The sequence below is a fragment of the Stigmatopora nigra genome, chromosome 11 (assembly GCF_051989575.1).
Source record: "Stigmatopora nigra isolate UIUO_SnigA chromosome 11, RoL_Snig_1.1, whole genome shotgun sequence".
NCBI lineage: Eukaryota > Metazoa > Chordata > Actinopteri > Syngnathiformes > Syngnathidae > Stigmatopora > Stigmatopora nigra.
Window position 1 is genome coordinate 9,632,241 of NC_135518.1, and position 21,521 is coordinate 9,653,761.

Consider the following 21,521-nt stretch of genomic DNA (forward strand, 5'->3'; position numbering starts at 1 on the left):
AAAAAACCTTTTCTCAGGATTGGCTTCAAATGTGTATGTAGGTGATGGGTCAGCAAGCTTACCACACAAAATGTGTCTTACAAGAACTATTGCCAAAATTCAAAGAAATCACAATCTTGCAACTATGATCTACATCTATTTTTAACTGCTCAATATGACTGTTTTTCTGTTATTTTATAATATTAACTGATCCATTCAAACAATTATTTATAAAGGGAGATCAGGGGAACCTAAACATTTTCATACTACATACATGTGAAAAAATCTACATGTATATTTTACATACGTACTTATAAAATCAAATAAGTGGCATCAAATATAGTTAAAAACAACTTATATAATGAAAATTGAATTAATCAGTATGTGAAGAAAGGTCTTTGATTGGAGTTTTTGTTCATTGTGGTTAATTGTTATAAATAATGGAAATGTTGAAAAATGATATATATATTTTTAAATGCCCAAAACATACTGATATAGAAGCTGCAAAAAAATACAAGATAATTTTTTGCAAAAAGAAAAGCCTAAATTGCCGGTATTATATTTACTTGTTCCCAAAAATATGGTATGATAAATATATATAGTATGTAGGTAAATGGTAAATAATCTGAAATGCTCCACAGATTGTGAACATGTAAGTGTTTCCGGGCAACCTTGCTTATAGCTCAATAAATCCATTATGCGTGGCATATTTGCAGCCAAAGTACAAAACATTACTGTCTTCAGACATTTCAATCAAGAGATAAGTGTGGAAATTGCACCGAAAAATGACTCTACGTGCTCACACTCACCATTACTGATGCATTGAAAGTGGCTGCTCATGTTTGTCTAGCTTTAGCTGATATGCACGACCTTGTAAAAGGCAATGGTCCCATATTTTGCAGCAGAGTGCATGGAAGGAACCCGGCGGAAAAGCGGCAGAATGAGGGTTTTGCGAGCAAACCGTGCGGCAATAGAATGGATTAAATGACACTGAATGTGATGACTGTAAAAAGGGCCTAACAGCTGCCAGTCATTTTTGGCCTGTAGAATCTGCCCAGTATATTATAGGATATTTTTTTTCGTCAAAATGGCGCATAAACCTCGGCATCATGTTTTGTATCTGTGGGACAAATGAGCTTTAGACAAAACAGACAAGGGAATAGACTTGTTTTCTATTTAATTAATAGAAACCACTAGTTGATATAAAATGTTAGAGGGACCAAAAAAACCACAAAAAAACAAAGTTGAAGTTTGACTTCATAAACTTGACAATACAGTATCAAGGCAAACTTACAGTACAGGCCTCCGTTAAGGTGATGTATCATATATTTAACTTCTTGTGCGCGGAACTAAAAAGAAAAAAGAAGAGCGCATACGTAATTGAACATGGTCATATAGTAAGACTGTGAACTGTACAAGAGTTTAAAAGATTGCTGACACTGGAAGAGTGATGCACTAACAAATCAAGCTGAAAAAAAAAACCTGATGTCGGTCACCATAACCTCTAAAGTGAGGATGAAAATAAAGCCAAAGCAAAAATGTCCAGGTAAGAGCCAAACTCTTTGCGATTGGTTCCTATTGAACGTCCTATTCCCAAGAGCCCGGTAAGCCATCTTTGGATACCAAAATGTGTCCCGCCAAGTCTTTTCAAATAAATACTGACACGCGCCGCTATAAGGGCACGTGCCCCACCCCGAACGCAAGTTAGTCAAGGAAGTACCATGCCTGACTTAAATGTCTGTTTTCATTTTGTCCACCGAGCTGTTGATCTTTGTCAGAGTCTTTTTGATGCGTAGCGCGGTCAGTCGGGCCGAAGGGTTCTGATACCAACATTCCTTCATCAGTTTTGCCATAGAGATTAAAGTCTAAAAAGAAATGGGACACATTTATACATACATATTGCAAAATAAAAGCTACAAGTAGAAATGTCCCAGATGCGATCATGTTAAAGAAATCGACTTACAGTATCTGAGAACCAACGGTTTGGTATGTTGGGCCTCTGCTGGTCAACACAAACCACCTTCTTCATGTCTTCAAAACTTGGATCGCTGGGCACGACGTCGTGAAAGGGGGGCTTGTAGTCTTCGACAATTCCTAAGAGGAGAGCACAAGCACTTTGACACAATAAACTTGTGTACAGCAATGAACAAAAAAAACAACCAGCTCTTGTGTGAAGCAACAATTGAGATGAGGACATCAGTATAAGCTTCTCAAATGTGTACTTTACAGTAACAGAGCTGGGAGGATTCCAATAAGAATCTCAGGGTAAAGATAATTGAAAAATAAAAGATAACTTTAATGCAACATTTCTGAAAAAAACTCACCATTGCTGACCGTCCTCCTGGCAACCTCCCACAAAACGAGGCCCAAAGCCCAGATGTCCACCCTCTTGTAGGACTCGAAGCAGTCCATCTGTATGGAGTCATCCAACACCTCGGGGGCCATGTAACGTTTGGTGCCCACTTTGGGATTGTTGCCCACATCCAGTTCGTTAGTGTCTTGGAAATGCATGACGGCTAAACCTGGAAGAGAAAAAATATATACATTGTGTAGATAGAACTAAACCACTTGTAAGTGACAAATGAGTGACTTGATGTTTTAGTCAACAGGATGTAACCTGCTCTGTGTACATTACGCCCCACAGATAAGACGACCGTGATGGCGTCATCCGTTGTTGCATTTAAAACATTACGAGGGAGCCGCTTCCAGCACTTCCCGAGTACCTAAATAAGCTCCTTGATCGAGCGAATGGAACATTGGTCTTCGATAAAGTGCACTTCCGAATGTGTTTACAGCTCAGGCAAAGGAGGAACATTAAGCACATTTTTTTTTCTTTTAAATTAGGACCGAATGAACCTAGGCACAGGGAACAATATTAGATTTATTTTCTTCCCTGCATGCAAGATAAAATTAGTTACCACCTCCAGGCAGTTTCACAGGTTAAATCACCCTCACAGCCATGGTTCAGCCTTCAAAAACAAAGGCATATTGATTTTATTCTTCTTACAAGGGTCAGCAACACTGACTGTTTATTTTATCCAGGGTATTTTTGCTCTCGAAAACCCATAGAATTTATGAATTTGGATGTTGCAGGAAATATTGTCCTCAATGATTATACATACACCAAATATTAAAATACTTTAAAAAATAGACTTAAGATTAAGCTTTTTTCTTACAACATGTTCCACTGGTTGTATTTTTCTTACCGAGATCGGCGATGCAACACTGCCCGTTCTTTTTAACGAGGATGTTTTTGCTCTTGAGGTCTCGGTGGGCAATGGCCGGCTTGCCCTGGGTGCCAAAGATCTCCACGTGCAGATGCGCTAAGCCACTAGCGATGGAAAGCGCCATGCGGAGGCAGCTGCACGCGTCCAGTGTGGTCAGCTGAAGGTAGTCATATAGGGAGCCCATCTCATGGTAGTGGGTGATAAGCCACAGCTGCGTGCTGGAGTTTCTGGAGGTCATGTCGGAAGCGATGAAGCCTGGAGAGACGGCAAACGGTCAGAGACACACAAAGTGCAAGTAAAAATACAAACTAGAAAAAGAAACAAGTCTTCTGTCGATGCTGCAGTCAAGGAGAGAGGCAAAATATTTTCAAAAAATGGCAGCCAGCTCCTTATTAGTATATCCGTCAGTTCCTATGACGGAAGACTTAATCAATTCCAGTGATGGCTTTATCCATCAATCGCCATGATGAAAATGTCTGTCAATTCCAATGACAGGCTTTATCTTTCAATATTAATGTGAATTGGGGAAAAAGTTATTGCCAATTTCTTCAGAAATTACATTTTCTACTTCAAATATGTGACAAGAACGTTCAGTCAAACAAAGAATAAAAATATTGCATTGCCATTTTTATAGGTAAAAATAATCAATTCTGATTGAGTGCCACTCAATCACTCAATGTGTTTTTACTTGTTATTTTCTTTGTGAATACAGATGTTTTGGACAGTCGCTATTGTTCAAGTGTATCGTTTTCGGGCACCCAGTGATTGATTACCCTTGACGTACCCAGGATGTTTTCATGTCTCAGCAGCACTGTGTTATAGATCTCCGTTTCCCTGAACCAGGACTTCTCGTCTCGAGAGGAGAAGATCTTCACAGCGACACTTTCTCCTTGCCACTGGCCACGCCACACTTCACCATAACGGCCTTTACCTGACATGAAAAAAAAATGGATGCATTAAAAAGGTATTTTTAGCCAAGCAATGTATTTCTTCATTTGATGTCTGCCAACTGTACGCATCATTACAACAATACCAGCCTAAATGTGCAATCCAAATACATTTTTCACTCCTTGGTTATTGTTTCGAGTGGTAAGAGTTTGATAGCAAAGCTTATGCATGAGTCATAGGAGATAAGAAGTAGACAGTAGGGTTTAGAATTGTATAAGTTGCTCAGTTCGCATAGTGTTATGCAGATTTAAACCTTGGGGGAAATGTATGTGGAGTTGCTGTGGGCAAAACACAGATTCAGTATCGATTATTCAAGCGGTGTGAGGAATTCTTCTGTACTTTTCCTTGTGTGTGCTTGTGTGTGTGTGAGTCTTGGAGCACCCTGCTGTGTTGACATAAAGGTCTCATTAAAATGAATGAGCCAGGCTGCATATTCTCACACAGAGCTAATGTCAATAACAATACTGCCTCAGAGTGGACACTCACCCACACACTCGTTGAGAGTGATTTGTCGAGCCACGGTTCTCTGAACCAGGAAAGGCAGGCCGGAGCCGCTTCCTGAAGTACAGGAGTGATCAAGTAGATCCTGGAGATGAAAAGAAGAAAAGTTCACCCTTTGCAACATCAAAGGGAGATTTAGCTGCAGGCAAAAGTTGGATCAAGTCCAATTTTACTTGAAACAAGTACATTATACATTAACAAAAACAACCCAAGTGCACAAGACCACACCCCCTCCTTCTTAGTTTCAAATGTTGTGGCTGCTGGTGATTCAATCTAAGCTCCAAAACAAGGCGCGACTCTGCTAAGCCTTTTATTTTTAACTGGGCAAGAGGACACATGCAGAGCGTGGCACAGGCACAAGAGAGCGATGCTGAGTCAAAGGCTGAGGGGAAACTAAACCGGGGGGATGAAAAAGGGGCGGGGGTTGCAACATTGGAGGCCGACGCCTCGTATAAACAGATTTATTATGGATGAGCTGTTTGCGAGACAACTGGAATTACAAGACGGAAGACTGTGGCTGTAAAATGAAAGCGTTTCTAAGCTCTGAAATAATAATGGTTTGGGGGCTTACAACGTGATGGTACCAGAAGTTGTGGGTGAAATCAAGTGTTTATGCGGAAACAAGAATGTGAATCAATACATAAACGTGTTAATCCAGGAGGTTGGGAATAACAATGAGAAGCTATGGATACATTTCTAAGATTTGATCATTACATGGTTTTTGAAGCAGGCGAGAAATGAAATGACTGTTGAAAGATGTCATTCCCCATTTCAGTTGTGAAGTTTATAGGTCGCATTATTGGTGGGAAAAAGGTTATGGATCTATTTTTTTTTAACATTTTTAGATCATAAAACAGATGGCTGTTTTGTATTTATGTCCTCGTAATGTTCTTATTATGTGATAAATGAGCCTTTTTCTTGCTACATGTGTTAGTGTCGATTAGTTAGAGATATGGTGCCTGCAGGACTAATTCAGATTAGAGACATGCTCAAATAAACAAACTGTAGGCGTCAGTCGGTGTACAGAATGCTAAGCATTTATCGGAGGAAAATCGTTAATTAGAGAAGTCTTTATTTGGCTGTGAAAGGAGTCTGAAAACTGAAAGTCAAAAAGTCATCATCTCAAAAGGGATTAGACATCAAGTTGTGTACATTCTCACTGATCTCAGTGCGACACCCTCCACAAGTGCTTGACAGCCACAACTAAAGTATTTCTGGTCTAGCACAGCCGTGCACATTTTTTACGACGCTTAGATAAATATTAGTCGGCTTCAGATTTTCAGTTTCTTTGCCAAACGTTCGGCCCTGCCAGAATCAACGGCATGGCGGCCCCGTTACGCCACACCATGTTTAGATACCTAACGCTCCCATTGGTCCAAGTGTACTGTATTCAATATCAGAAGGATCATCTGGATTTAAAGAGTGGAATACCACAGAAAGAGTAATAAACAAGGCCTGCTCACAAAATGGAGGCAAAGTCTATTTTCCTAAGGCAACGGCCACGCTGTCTGTGCTTAGCGTGATTAAAGAGTGCGGCCAGCTTGTGAATGTGCTGGCCTGTGCGACCACAGGACTCCACCTAAGTTCTGGATCCGTTTAGTGAAACCTCAAAACATAAACCGCAGTGTGCAGTTGCTGGCTAAGGGAGAACATTCCTAACAAAGACAGTAAAAATGACCTTGAAAATCAAAACAAGCGTTAAAAGGGGCTTTCTGGTGCAGAACAAAGAGTCTTTCGAAACCCAACCTATGAAAATACAAGACTGGACTTGTTTCACAAGACAGTTTAATCGAGGTTTAATCTTTTCAAATACTGGAATTTTGTAAACACCAGTAATTAAATAAATTAGTGGCGGCGGCTACTGCAGCTGATTAAATGTGATTTCACGTGTATTGAAAAAGGACATCATTCCCATGTGTCCTTATGAAAAAATATATAACCTGCCTCGTTAAACTCAAGGCAGTCCTACAATAAGAACACATTTGTAGGCCACCATTTCAAATCAAGTGTGTCTTAATATTTCTTCTCAAGGTAATTTAATCTTTTCATTTTGGCTGAAATGATAAAAATTAGGGCTGCAGTTAGCGGATATTTGCAGAATTGAGCTTTTTGTAGATTATTGAACAAGTGATTCAATGAGCTAATTGCATTTTCTATTGAATTCAATTAATGTATAGAGTGAGACGGCAACATTTTGCAATTCATGTGTAATGTCTAGTTACTAAAATACATAGATGGTGATGGTATATTTGTGACTTACCGCAAGTGTGCTTTCTCCCACGTTTGATGCAATGAGCCCATCAATGGTTCCATATTCAGCATCGCGAGAGGTCAGCCTTTCCATCTGATTGTTGTGGATGCGTCTGAACACCAGAATGGCGATGACCGAGAGGATGACCAGGACGAGTATTGGAGCCACAATGACAACAGCCAGCATGGTCACATTGTAGCTTGACAGCTCGTCAGCTGCGAGAAGGAAGGAAGATAAGAATATTATACAGGGTAGGCGTTGGCTTCAAGCAGACATTTTGAAATGTATTTTGCTTTCTAGAATAAGCCTGAAGGCCATGTGGTGAATTGACTGTTATTTCTAACTGCTTATAATTGACAAAAGCTCCAGTTTTAGCTGGTTAAAAGAGGACATGGGATAGACAGAAAAAAAGTTAATATTTAAACAGCATTAGCACAAAATACTTGAAAACCGAAAACGATGAACTTGAACTGCTGAACTTTATGAGGGGTTATTAAAAATATTCTCAAATAATGGTAGTTGATGCTGACCAATTTGACACAAGTTTGAACATAAAATCCATTGGTGCAAATGCTGTGCAAAGTAATGCCGCCCTATTGTTTGTGTTATTAAGTTTACCTTACACTTTAAGGAGAAAGACCACTCCTCTTACTGGTCCTAACTCTAGCACACACAAAGATCCCCTTCCCCCATTGTACAATAGAAACCCAGTTCTCCCAAATACACATGGACTTACAACTATCAGTTGGTATATAAAATGAGTAGAATATAAAGTAGAGTATAAAAGAGTGAGTAATTATCTACATACTATCAATTCAATGAGAAAAAAAGGATAGCAGGTCTTCTTCAAACACATTTTCGTAACATGAGGGAGACATCATGCTAATCTATTCCTCTATAGGAGTAAAACAGCAGGATGCTGTAGACCTGAATATAGCTGTCTGTCTCACTCTATCTCCCTAGGTAGCTTCTAGCATCAAGATAATGTCAGAAAGGACAGCGGGGAGTGGACCATGACTAAGTAATAGTCAATCCTCCCCCAGACAACATATTCAGTCCTCTGTCAATTTAGTTCGAGGGGGGGTGACAAGAATTTGACCTTACAGAGGTGAATGTGACAGAATTGTCACACTCAAGTAGTCACACTCCAATTAACCCTCGCTATGTTGCTCTTTAGTAAGTGTATTAATGGAGATTTTAATAGTATGTAGCAGAGCAGTACCCAGGACAGATGGAGCATATGCAGAGGCGATGGCAAACAAAGTACTGCACCTTTCACAGGAAGCTGCACTATGCTGTTCAGGTTACACAGGTGCCCGAAGCAGCATTCCACAATTTGGTCTCTAGAAGGTGGAGTCTTGCAGGTCATCGTACTCTGCTCGTAGACATTAAAGCAACCTTTCTGGTGCATCAGAGAGCCGCCGTTGACGGTCAAGGAGGAGAAACACTGGCTTCCCATGCAGCGGTTCCCCGTGGCGCACGAGCTGCCCTCACATACGCACTCGTGCTTCTCTTTGACAAGGGGCTTCACTTCCTCTGTAAAAAATTTATGACGGGGAAAGGGTTAGCCACGATGCCGGCGTTATCTGATGAGATAGGGTAAAAAGAGCTGATCATAAAATAGAAGTCTTGGGGTTTGACTCGTAAAGAGAAGTATGAATTCAATTCATTGTTTTGTGATTGTAGTAGGAGTTGGTTTGAAAAGTATAGTAGTAGTAGTTGGAATTCCACTTTATATAATGATATGTTGAGATTTTAGCATCATATAAATAGGAATAGTATTACAAAAAAATATACATATAAATTCTAAATAATAGTTAAATTGTAACAATAGATGGATGGACAAAATGAGTTTTAACAGAAAATAGTTTGTCCATTTTATCTGCAATAACTATGCAAACAGAAATATTAGAAAAAATGGTAAAGAATGTAAATAATAAAAATGTAATTCCACTAGTACATTTATGCCCAAGTGTATCTTCCTTATGTGAAAGTGTTTGACACAGCTTTTTGCGGTGTTGTATATCGTCTGCGGCGTGTACAAAGGCACCTTTCCCCGGAGCTTGCACAGTGACGTTCATGTTACACAGATGGCCCTGGCAGCACTTGACAACGTGAGCCGGCGAGGGCAGCGTGGCGCAGGTGGCTCGGCCCACGTCGTCGTCCCTCAGGCAACCCTTCTGTTGGACGGCGGTGCCGTCCGTCACCTTAAGGGACGAAAAACAGTGTTGCCCGGCGCAACGCCGACCAGGCTGGCAGGCGGCGCCCTCGCACACGCACTCCTGCTCCCGAAGGATTGGTCTGCCTGCAGACACTTCCACATCTGACGGGCAAGAGAGGAGATAAAGGGAGATCCATTAGCGCAATATCATTACTCTCCCATTATCGTAACTGGCATTCAATTAGACATAACAAGGGATCAAAGCTTTCTACAGGCTCTTACTAGGGAAAACTTTCTATTTAAAAACTGAACACCCACCTTTGTTGTCTCAATAGACTGCCGGCATTCTATTACAGTGAACCCTTACTTAGTTGCTATTCACAAGTTTACCATGCCATGTTTCAAGGTGTTGATATCGGCGAGAATAAACATTTTAGAGGGCCGTAATTTATTTGCTTGAGCCATTAGACTAGCACAACAACAATGGCATGGAAAAAAGAGCATTCATAGCCATTTCTCCCAGTTTGAATGAAATAGATGTCAATTTTTGTCAATGGCAGCCTATGAATTCAAAACTATCAAGATTTTTTTTCCCAAAGGAAATTATGAAAGTCAATAGCCAACCTTTAATATGATGCTGTAGAGAGACATTCATGTTGCACAGATCTCCATAGCAGCACTCCATCACCAACTCGGGAGTCGGCGGGATCCTGCACTTCCCTTCTTGATTACCCAGAATGCATCCCTTCTGAAACTCCCAAGTGCCATTCAGCAAGGAGATGGAGGTGAAGCACTGCACGCCCGAACACCGGTCGCCACCGCTGCATGACGACCCTTCACAGAAGCATTCTGAGGCCCCTGCGTCGGTTTCTGATAAACAGATGACAGCCATGTTAATGTCAATGGAACCCCCCAATTTTGCACGGCATTTTGAAATTATAGACTACTGCAGATGTCAAAAATAACTGCAAGACAGAGGATTAGACAGGCCAGGGAGGGTGTAGAGAAGGGGACACGAGTTTGAATGATCAGTCCGTGCATGCAATCTGCTCAAGGGGCACTCAGACAAATAGAGAGCCTGAGACTGTGTTTTTACTGAAAACTGAGCATCTATAGTTAGCCGCAGAGCAACATTCAAGTAGATAATAATGCCTGTTAATCCTTGCTTAAGCCCCCCCTTCTTCCCCTTTAGCTACAATTTGATGTCAAAAGATGAAAAAGAGGGTGGTGCTTACCTTCCAAGCTAGTGCAGGGATGGACCAATGTGATGAAAATCAAAAGAAATATTGGGCCTTTCATTATTGCAGACCTGCATGGGGAAAAAGACAAACACCACCTTAAAAACAGGCCAAAACGTACAAAACTTGTGCATTTTAATGTATTTTTCTGAGGCCAGATGCAAACTGTGATATATACAGTCAGCATGTATCAATTCAACACAGCCTGTTACCAGCAGGACATATTTAGTTGTTTTTTGCAGGAGTCAAAACCAAGTTTAAAACATGTGAAGTGGGACTTGTGCCTTGCTGTTGTCCTGGCAACAAGGCATGAGTGGCAAGCAATGGGGAGACTGGTGCACTCTTATTGGCTGTCTGGGTCTGTGCATGAATGTGTTGAAAGGACAAGCTGCTAGCCACTGGGGGCGCAGACAGACGTGAGGAGGAGGAGAGCGCTGTGGGGAGAATTAGCGTGGGTGCCCAAATAGTGTCCTCTTTGGGAGGCTGCAGACGGTCTAATCCTTCAATATTTAATGCGGCGGTAGTAACGTTCGCAGACGGCGGGCAGGCAGACAATTGTTTGTTTCGCCTCCCACTCCTTGTCACTACCCTTTCCATAAAAATATTTTTCAAAAAGGACCCACAGCCTGTGAAATGCAGGAACAATGCAAGATGTCATGTACCCTCTCCCCACGTATTTTGTGCCATTATTGCAGACATAAATGATTCAGCATGCAATGTTAACATTAGCTTGTCAACAGCATTTGTGTGGGCCACGCGCGCCGGCCACATGCTGCTCCTTTAATCAGAGTACAAAACAGGGATAATCGGTCTGACCAAAGGAGGAGGAGGGGGTGTTCGCATTGGGAGGTGGAAAGCGAGGTATAGTCAGGGGGCAGCCGGCGGACAGTGGGTCAAAGGAGGGGCAGTGAACTGGGCCAGTGAGGGCAGCAACCGTGTAGAGAGGGAAGTGGGACAATGAGGTGTCTGGTGTCGGAGCCTGTGGCGGGGAGTGAGAAAAGGGACACCTTCTTGGCAGCAGACATGTAGTGGATGTGATGATTCTAAACATTATCATGTCAAGCAAGGCTGTTTTTTTTCTTTCTTTTTTTGTAAAGCACCAGTGCATTTTAATTTATTATATGACCAAGTCTCAAAATGTATTCTTGTCGTGTTGCTACAAGTAAATGCTGCATTTTATTTTTGCCTTCTGTGGATTGCGTATGAGCTGTAACAGAGGCGGGGCCGCCGCCGCAGTGTGAGGGTACTCCATGACATGGAGATGGGGGTGTGAAGTTTCGCACATGGCAATGTCTGGCAACTATTTTACAAGTCACGCTGAGCTGATGGCGTGAGCTTGATTTACAACAGTCAATGATTAGTTATATTGACATAAATCATTAAAAAAAAGGGCCTCATAAATAATTGGCATTACATTAAATTGAATAATATGCAACATAACTGTATTTTGTTCTTGTTATTGCTCAAAATTAGTACATTTTAGTACCTTGAATTGAAGGGAAAAAATGCATAGAATCCGTAATAGTGACTAGTTTTATAAATCCCGAGATTGCAGACCTTCCAAGCACATTTAGGTCAGCGGGGGAGCAGAGAACAGATGGATATTTTGTCCAAGGACCAGACTACTCATAATAAGAGCTTAAAAAAATAAAAAGGATAAAACATAAAACAAAGAAAACCAAGTCCCTTGAAATCTACAATATCATACACTGATGTAACCATTCAATAGAATTGAATACTTCTTAATTGATTTCACAAGTCATTGTGTCACTTTGTAAAGGCAAACACAACAGCCAACTTTGTGAAAAGCCCTATTTAAATAGGTAAAGGCAACACATTTTTCTGTGGGCCAAGATGACTCACATCACTCATGGTGAGCGCAAACCTATATGGATCTAAAACTCAGCTAATTCAGTTAACTGAACAGAGCGCTGCAGGCATCTCTTGATGGCCTCGATTAGTGCAAGTCAATGATTTGCTGTGCTTTTTGTTTACATTCACAGATGAAAAAACTCTGTAATGGAGCACTGAAAATCAGCTCAATGTTTCTTTGTTGTTTAACATGTTTATGCAAGTGAATTGTGAACTAGTTGAGCACAAGCTGTGGTTGTTTAAAGTAATCCATTTAGAATTCGTACTCAAAACAGTGGGGGAAGATCTATCCGGTTATGTATTCCATGAATTTTGATGTATTCAACCCTCACAAAAAAACGACCGACTGGTGGTATGTATTCGCGTGAGCACACACGTTTATCCTGATGGATTGAGTTCTCGAGTAGGGCTATGTTCACAAAAGTTGACATGGAGCCATGGGTGGGCTCTCACATCACTGACACACTTGGCATGTTGTCTTCTGCATCGTTTTCTTTCATGGTCATGTGACAGTGCACAGAAAGTGGAGTACCTGCGGGACTATAGAGCGCTTAATGTCTCAATCACTTTTAAGGAATGTGAAGTACTTCAGTACTCCATTTTTTTTATACGAAGGTGGAATCCGAGGGAAAGTTCAATACATTTTAGTGCATTTAAGATCTAATAGATACATTTATATAGTGAGTATATCAAGTGACTTTCACAGTCAAGTACATCACTCACAAATATTTGTTTACAAAATTGGCTTAGGCATCTGTAATCGGCTGATGATTTTTTTTTGTTTCTTTTACAGGAACAAACACTCAGCCATTTCAAAAATATACTTTTGTATGCTAAAATAAAGAGAAAGCACTGTGAATGAGACCTTCAGGAAGCTGTAATAATTTTATATACTTAATTTTGTCATGATAAACTGACAAAAAAATGATTTTCATCTTTGGGGATGGTATTTTGAAATCCAAATAGACACTTTATTGTGCATTCAGGTTGGTATGAGTAAGAAATGACAAAACGTGCAATGTCTGAAAAGAAATAGTGTTGCAGTGAGGTATTGAGGAGGGAGTGAAGAATAGTAAGGGAGAGGGGGGCGGCGGATTGGACGCCCTGGAGGAGCTGCTGAGTCATCATGCTAGGAAAAAAAAATAGGGGAGACGAGTCGCAATCTGTGTCTGAGCTGGCAGCCTGGCATAGATACCATGGCACAAATAGCTTGGCCAGCAAGGAAACTGCAGCAAACTGCAGTGAGGCCATTCAAGAGGCAGTGAGACACCAGAACAAAGTGTAGCCCCTCTATGTCTGAGGTCTCCACTTAGGGTATCACCCAGACACAATGACGAAATCAAGAGTGAATGTGTATATCGCTGATAAAGCAAATTCAAACAAGCTGAGCAAGTACATCAGAAAGATAACAAATTCTGAATGTTATCCAAAGACATCAAGCCAACCTATTTAAGACGGTCCTTCCGGGCAGTGCCATCTAGGTCACCTCTCGTCTCTCTAGTGGAAGCAGATACTGTTGTGTCGCTTGCTTTTTTGGCTCACGGCCGCGATATAACATAATGAGAACTCAGCAGTCCTGTGAGGTCACTGCTTCTCAACACTTTGCAAGAACAATTGCTCGGTCACAATGCGGCAAACAGACCGAAAGATCTTAACAGGGAGGCTGTCGAGACTTATGAGTGGCCTGTTATTAAACTGCTGTGCAAACAAACTTACGGAGGAAACCTGTCTGGAATTTACTGCTTTCTTGCACTGTCTTTCAACAACAGCAGAACAATCTGTTCCATTATACTTGTCGATCTCAAATTATATTAAATTTGAAAGGCATGGTCCTATAATTGCATTTTCCCATATTTCCAACTTAAAAAAAATGTATCAACCATGCAAGCAAAGTACTGTAATAAACACCAGCAAATTTAATTTAAATTATGCTTTAATGATATACCGTATGCTTAATACGCCATATTTTATTTTAATACAAACTACACATAAAGTAGACTTTGGCCAGGGCACATTTGGATATCAACTTACCTTATGCACGAAGTACTATAAAATATTGGAAAAAAACACCTGTTTCTCCTTAAAAGGGAGAGAATATTTTTCCATCCCAACTGAAATAGTTTTGTTTTCAAAAATTGAAAAAAAAGCAACCCCACATTTTCTGTAATAGTGTAACAGTAGAAAAAACTAATTACATTTGTGGGGCTTGTGTGCAGACATTTGATCAAAGTTGACCCTTCACTGTTATGCTAAGCTTTAAAAGGAGGAATGAAAAGTCTACTTCTGCTGCTCCCTGGAAAAACATTTGAAATAAGTCAGGTCAACCCCAGCCCTTATAGTATCCAAGCAGCTGCTTCAATTTTGCAATGTAAAGAATGTCATCAAAAGTGTTTTCTCTTCTGCCTGTGTCCCATTTAAATCGGCTCTACCAAAAGCAACACAACTCGTGCTGGTAAACGGAGCAAAAAAACCTTGGTACTTTGACACAAAGGTGTGTTTTTGATGGTTCTCACACAGATGTAATACAGCTCTGCCGCGTGAAGTCGTTTGAGAAGTATCGAAAGGTTATACAGTGAGGTGATTAAGACAGCGTTAACGAGTGGTCAACCCCAATGGTCACCATGGCAGTTCGACTTTTCACACAGCCATCAAAACATTTCAAACTGCCAATTCAAACACGTTCTTTACAGCCCTTCACAATCTTTGCCAATGGAGGAATGCACAAACACTCCAAAAGAGCATCTCACAGGGCTCCTGGACGTGAAGCAAAGAGCTTCTCAAAAGCAAACCTTGCCTTGATTTGTGTCCTTGTGCAACCTTTTGGCAAAATGTGTACTTGTCAAACAGGCAAATAGAAAGGAAAGACCAAAGAACTGTGAGAGCCGAGGGCAATAATTAGTCTTGATAGTGTGTAAAGAGCTTGCAAACCAGAAGGACTTGTGTGACAGAGTATCTTTCTTGTGTGACCCATTCACCAACCTCTTGACCGGTGTGTTGATAATCATCTACTCAGCAAACAAGCATACAACTAAACAATAAAAGTGTCAACAGCAGAATCTTCACATATCACATCCTGGAGCCAATGGCTATCTTTTATAGGCCAGAATTCCCAAGTCTTTCAATACTGAATGATCATTGTACTTACAGAGGTACTACAGCTGTGCAGAATATCTAAAGGTTTTAAAGCTTTTGTTTACATTGACGCGCTAGTACTAGACAGTTTACAATCCCACAGTGGTTGATTATATGAGTTCTAGTGAAATGCTTAAATTCCCAGTAAGATGACATTACTAATTCAGTATAAATGAACTTGCTGGTTTTCCAAGCAGAACGGATTTAGTGAGTTTATTGTCATAAATCGCAACCAATCAGTTAAAAAAAATATGTGAACCATTTTTTAAAGAAAATAAAGATACGTCCAGATAGATAATAACCTTAACCCAAATACAAATTTTTATCCACATCGCACATCACTAGTTATGCAGGTACACCTTGAACCATATTCTGGAATAATGAGCGAGCTCATAGCCTCTATAGAAATCCTTTAATTACCTGCCCTGTAAACTGGACAAAGATATACCTATCCACCTTAAAAAACTGGGTATATAGCGCAAGTGTAATGAAGGTAGTGAACAACTGGCACAATGTGTATTCCAAAGTGTCTCCAGTGCAGACAAGAGGAGCCAAAGGCACTGCAGATCCATGTTTGAGTGCTTCTGTGCAGACAGTCGCCTCTCATCTCCCTTCCCCCTCGTCTCCGCTTCTCTTCATCCACGTTTTAAAAACACAGAAAAAGAGACGATCGATAAATCCGTGCGGAGCCACCAGCAGAGAAGAGGGACAGATAGTCAAACAAGACTATACTTTAGGAGGAAGATTGTCTTTATCTCATTCCCCTTCTTTTAACTTTCAATGTCGCAATTGCGGCACTACAAGTTCCAGACAGCCTGTCTTGAAGCAAAGTGCTATGGCTCAAATTATGGATCAAAGAAGGGGGATTTTTGCATTGAATAATACAGAGGCCTCTTTTGTAGGAAAGAAAAAAAGACACTAAGGGCAAGTCAAGCCACATGCTGTTATCCCTGTGCCGTCTGACTCCTTATCTGATGCCAGCCAGCATCATTGCAAAGAAAAGCTTGTGCCAAGTCAGCATATAGTGTAAATACAAACACACAGAGCAGCTAGCCAAACACATCAGGCTTGAAACAAAAAGGTTGTTGCCCTCCTCCTTATCTATGCACAGCCAAACTACCCCCAACCCCCTAATGCAAGCTTCCCCCGCTGACAGAAAAGAGTGATGAGGGCCAGACTCTTGCTCAGACTTGAAGTCTATCTTGGTCTCATAACTGCGGTTCTCGTTAAAGACACATTCTGTAACCTGATTCTGTACACGCACACACACACACACACTAAAAGGCAAAAAGAAGCTCACCTTAGCATTTCTCTTGTGTGATCAGACACACTACAAACAAAAGGACACATAAACACACCCAGACATTAACACACACAAACAGACATGCAAAGGCATGTGCATGCACTTTGAAAGCCAATAAACGATAGAGTACATTTGTGAAATTCAGTACAATTTCAATGATTTTAATGATCAAAATTGTGGTTAAAAAATGGGTTTTTAAAGTCTTATTTTTTTCAGTATTAACTCACTCATCTATTGCCATAAATGATGGTTAAACAAGTGTACTCAATGCCATATTTGCCAAATATCACACAATTTAGACCCAGAATTATCCTTTCAAAATAAGATATCCGGAAAACAAGCTGTTTTTTAGTTTCCCACTACCTGTCAGACAAGTTGGCATCCCAGCGAGGCATGTCAGACGTCCTGCTATCAGAATACCAGAATACCATGAACCATGCTCAATGATGCAAACCACTGAGCATGCAGAGGTGAGATGACAACCAGCAGACTATGAAGTTGTTGTCTACAGATCATCCATGAACCAAAATAGTCACAGGCTGCTCTGCATGGGCGGATCAGGAGGAGGAATGATGGTGGTGGTGGTGGTGCTGCTGCAGATCTTTTTCAAAACAGAACGCTGATTTTATGATGATTAATGGTGTTATTTTCAGGGGGCGTCAGCAAGGTGAAGCTTTTGAATTAGTATATAATCCATATGTTATATGGGAAACATTTGCAAAAGATCAGGTATTTAGAATGTTTTTGATCCAATGAGAAAAGGCAACTTGAGCATTAGGATTTCAGCATTGTACTTTGCTCATTAGTGGAATTAGATGCAAAGAAAGAACAAAAAAAAAGAAGGAAAACAATGAGCTCTGTCTTGATAAGGAGGGAAATTATAGACTGGGGATATGGAATACAGCAAACTGCAAAGTGGAGCTTGTACTGTTTAATACTGCATCGCTGAGACACTGCAACAGTCCCAAGTGCAGTAAGGTAAAAATCCATGTATAAGTATAATCAGCTTGCTTCTGTCTTTTGTTTGCTTTGTTCTATTTTTTTTTTGTAGCATGAAAGCTAAAAATGAAAATGGGTATCAAGGAATTTAATAAGTGAGACATAAGTGAGCAACAGAAAAAGCCCTAAGTAGATCAATACCTCCACAGAAGCAGCTGGTCACATGACCTGAGGCCCCAGGCAAATCATGTAGGGATAAAACAGAGGTCTAGATTAAGCGAGGTGATTTTAGATATTAAAAACAAATAGAACACGGGTAAAATGGACATAAAAACAACAGGCAGAGTGGAAGGAGGCAACAATATGAACCATTTGCTTTAGTTTGGGCTCTGCAACATTTTAAAGATTAGTTAAAAATCCTCATTTTGACATTACAGAACATTTTCACAGTACTACAACCAGTTACTTTAGGAAAAGAGCCAGCCAGACTCCACCCAAACCAACTGATTACCTTTTGTCCCTTAAGAATAGCCTCACCTGGCAATAGTGAGCTAGGGAGTCTCGGCCACATTGTTTGTCAAAGCCTTAAACTACTACATTAGATGTATAATCAAGTATGAACACAATCAAGTAATCCCCAGACATACTTGATTAATGTGTTTGTGTCTGGCAGGGGAAGGGGGAGTTTTTTGCCAAGGGAGGAAGTGATTGCGGGGGACACAATGATGCAGGCAGTCGATTTGAACACTTGGGTGTGAGACATTTGCACGTCTTTTAATCATCACAATTATCTGGGAATGGTTCCAGCGAAAATCAACACTACCTTAATGAAGTCATCATCAGCGTGTCTACAATCCAGCATTCCCAAAATAATTTCAACTCAAAATCCTGATTAGAAATCTGGTCCTTTTTCAATCAGTGATGGTGTGAATGTATCCTTGTCTGGTTTAGTACGTACATGCCACGTCATTAGCCTAGTTAAATCAAGATTGTAGTCCAACTACAATGGGCCAAATGAAAGAGGTGAAAAGGAACATTTGAATCAGAATAAAAAACACAAATCCATTCTTATTACTGATTCATCGGTACATTATTGCATATTTGACATTGTTGAATGAAAATGTCATTATGCAGGCCAGACTGATGATCATTTGTAGTACAACTAACCACACAGAACCATTTTTGACAAGTTGTTTTTGCATAACAGAAAATATAAACGGACAAACAGTATGTTTTGACCTTTATGGAGCCCTATTTCAATTATTCTATTCTGCACAGCAAAACAAATGAAATTAAATTGACATTTGCCTACCACTGACATCACTAGACGTGCAATCCATTTTGACAGACAATGTCAGCCTTCCCAGTCAAAATGCTTTAGACGTCTACTGCCATTAATGACGCAGAAATATGAGCATTCACAATCGGTGAACTTTTTAAACTCCAGACGTGCACTCTTGGTTCGTCACAAATGGGTATACAATATTTTTTAAAACCATTCCAGTACATCAATAGAAGCTCCAAATTACATTGCCTTTAAACGCATCATCTTCATCATCATCATCTTCACCATCATCCTTGAAGGAATGGGCGATTGTAATGTAAAAAAAAGCGCTCAAAAAGGGATGCTGACGCGCAAACGATGACACCCCCCACAAAAAGAAAAAACAGTTTGCATGACAATACACCGATGAATCACAGCTCATTGCGAACTTTAATCAACTCTTTTATGTTACTACACCCCTGGATACGAACCAGACCTGTTATTTATTAGATGGTTATTTGGCTGGAGGCATTCATATAAAATAATTATGGAGGAAAATAATGGCATGCCGAGTCGCGTTTAATGTGTACGTGACAAGAAGCTTCTTGTTTTTACAGGCTTTGTGGGCGATCAGAAAAGCCAAAAATATTTAAGATTTCGTTGCAAAACTACACAAACCCCATAAAAAGAGGTACAAAACACAATCACAAAAAAAACAAAAAGTCAACTTACATTTAAGCGAATGGGGACGCCAGTACAACACTCACCTCATTGGAGTTTTGTTTTCAAAGTGCTTCAAAAGGTGGTCTTCGATCGAAGCAAAACGTCCATCTTCTGGCCCCAATCAGCGACAATAGCCAGTCTGTTTGCCGAAGTCCGAGACGCTGCGGCGGCTACGCGGCGCCAACATTCCCCCCCGCACCACAACAACCCCAAGCACGTCCGCTCACTCACTTGCCCTGGCTTTGTCAAATTCACTTTTCACCTCGCCTCTTCGCTTCGGCAGAGAGATCCTACGGACATTTTCTTCCTTTAAAATGCGGTTCGGCTCTGGTGGAAGCAGATGGGTGGACTTCTCAACTCCGATCGCTCCAAACGAAGGCGGAGGTGAAGGAGGAGAAGGAGAAGACGGGGGACACGGTAGAAAGATTGCAGGAAGTTCAAGAAAGACTTCGTTACCCAGAATACACAGCGGCACACGCACTGGAGTCTCCGGTGAATTTTCGGAATAAAATATAAGCCAATACTGGCGTGAAAAATGTATAACAAAGTTGCAAACAGACTTGACACTACTGCCATAAGGTGAATCAGTAAACCACAACGACTCATTTTTTAATATTAAATGTAAAAGTAAAACACCTGAAGAAATCAAGAGAAGTTCATCAAATTCATTCATTAATAATTTTTTGCTCCATTTATCCTCACAAGAGTCTCAGGGGTGTTGGAGCCAATCCCAGTCTACTGTGCAGTAGGTGGAGGACACCCTGAATTGACCATTTAAGTGTCTTTTTTTAGTTCTTATTAATAAAATATATTATCCAGGAATTTATTTTTATACTTTTATAATACTTATTTTAAGTAATTCTAACAAGGAACCTATGAAATATTGGGAAAATATGCATTCATTTTGGTACAGATATTTAACATACAAATACTTCAATGTATACCTATATACTATATATAATTGTGATTGTAGTTGTGGGCTCTAATTTCTCACTAGGGGGCAGTATGTCATTAAATTTGGATGTGAACTTTATTAGCAACATTTTTTCCTTGCATATTTATATTCCATCTATTAATGCAATTAGTTAAACAAACACCAATGAGGTTTTTCAATTACATATTTAAATGTTAAAAATATGCACATTGCTTTGCTTTGTATTGTTGTTGCACTTTATTCAGGGAAAAAGTTATGCATGATGAAGTTAACAAATTACCTCATCTCTTCAAAAAAATGGAATCATTAAAAACTGTAACCCAGTGGCTTTTTTAATGGCAACAAGAAAAGTTGATGTACACAGATGACCCCTCATGTTGAGGCCAGACATTGTTCGGTTTGTTTCACCTCTGGTCACTCTGTGTACCTCTTGGAAATGTCACTGACCCTTTAAAAAGCCAAGTACAGACGCCGGCCAAAAAGTGTGTACGAACATCATGTTGTTTTTGTTAAAATTCCAGGCCAAAATGCACACAAACGATCATGTGAGAGGTGAAACTAACGTCAGCCTTTTCCTGGGTTCCTTTGAGTACACAAGAAATAATAACAATTCATTAATGGTACAATATTTAAAACTCCAGGCGTTACCTGGATTTCTGAGATCTTTGCCTAATAAAAAAAAAAACACAATACAAAAATACTAAAAAATATGGGAAGGTTCACATACATCAGTCCATCGTTAATTGCATTTTAAAAGCAATGTGTTGTGAAAATTGGGGTGACTGGCCATAAAAGAAACAAATGTTAAAAAAAGTAATTATTGACTACTCTGCTTTGCAAATAAGTACCCTGTTTTGAGTAAAGTCCGTGAGTAATGAAGGAAAAGAAACTTCACAAATGATTAAACAGCAGTTAGCTGTTTGGAATGTTTCTGATGCAATAGAAAAGACATGTTTATCTCAAGCAGTTGTGGTATGGTGACAAAAAACCTTAAAGTCACACTGATAAGAGTGATTAGGGTCACTAAACATCATGCACGCTATTGAAAT

General features: G+C 40.2%; 1 protein-coding gene across 4 annotated transcripts; it reads right to left on the reverse strand.

Annotated features, from left to right (window-relative positions):
• Positions 1-1,139: 1,139 nt before the first annotated feature.
• LOC144204209 (activin receptor type-1-like) lies at positions 1,140-19,974 on the reverse strand. Of its 4 annotated transcripts, none has more exons than XM_077728047.1 (13): positions 19,583-19,974; positions 17,753-17,778; positions 10,303-10,376; positions 9,692-9,937; positions 8,957-9,229; positions 8,179-8,442; positions 6,916-7,121; positions 4,641-4,740; positions 3,991-4,137; positions 3,186-3,461; positions 2,304-2,501; positions 1,943-2,073; positions 1,140-1,844 (listed from the first exon to the last, which is right to left on the reverse strand). In XM_077728047.1, the coding sequence occupies exons 3-13, from the start codon at positions 10,364-10,366 to the stop codon at positions 1,710-1,712; spliced, it is 2,040 nt and encodes a 679-aa protein (XP_077584173.1). In that variant the 5' UTR covers positions 10,367-10,376; positions 17,753-17,778; positions 19,583-19,974; the 3' UTR covers positions 1,140-1,709. The 4 variants fall into 4 exon arrangements, with proteins under 4 accessions (XP_077584173.1, XP_077584172.1, XP_077584171.1 ...); XM_077728046.1 differs by having other exon boundaries at positions 9,692-9,940; XM_077728045.1 differs by lacking the exon at positions 17,753-17,778.
• Positions 19,975-21,521: the final 1,547 nt, after the last annotated feature.

Coding starts and splice junctions, on each gene's coding strand:
- LOC144204209 (XM_077728044.1), bottom strand. Junction 9,941..10,302: donor TCCCTGCACTAGCTTGGAAG/GTAAGCACCACC, acceptor TCATCTGTTTAT/CAGAAACCGACGCAGGGGCC. Junction 4,138..4,640: donor CACTCTCAACGAGTGTGTGG/GTGAGTGTCCAC, acceptor TTTTCATGTCAG/GTAAAGGCCGTTATGGTGAA.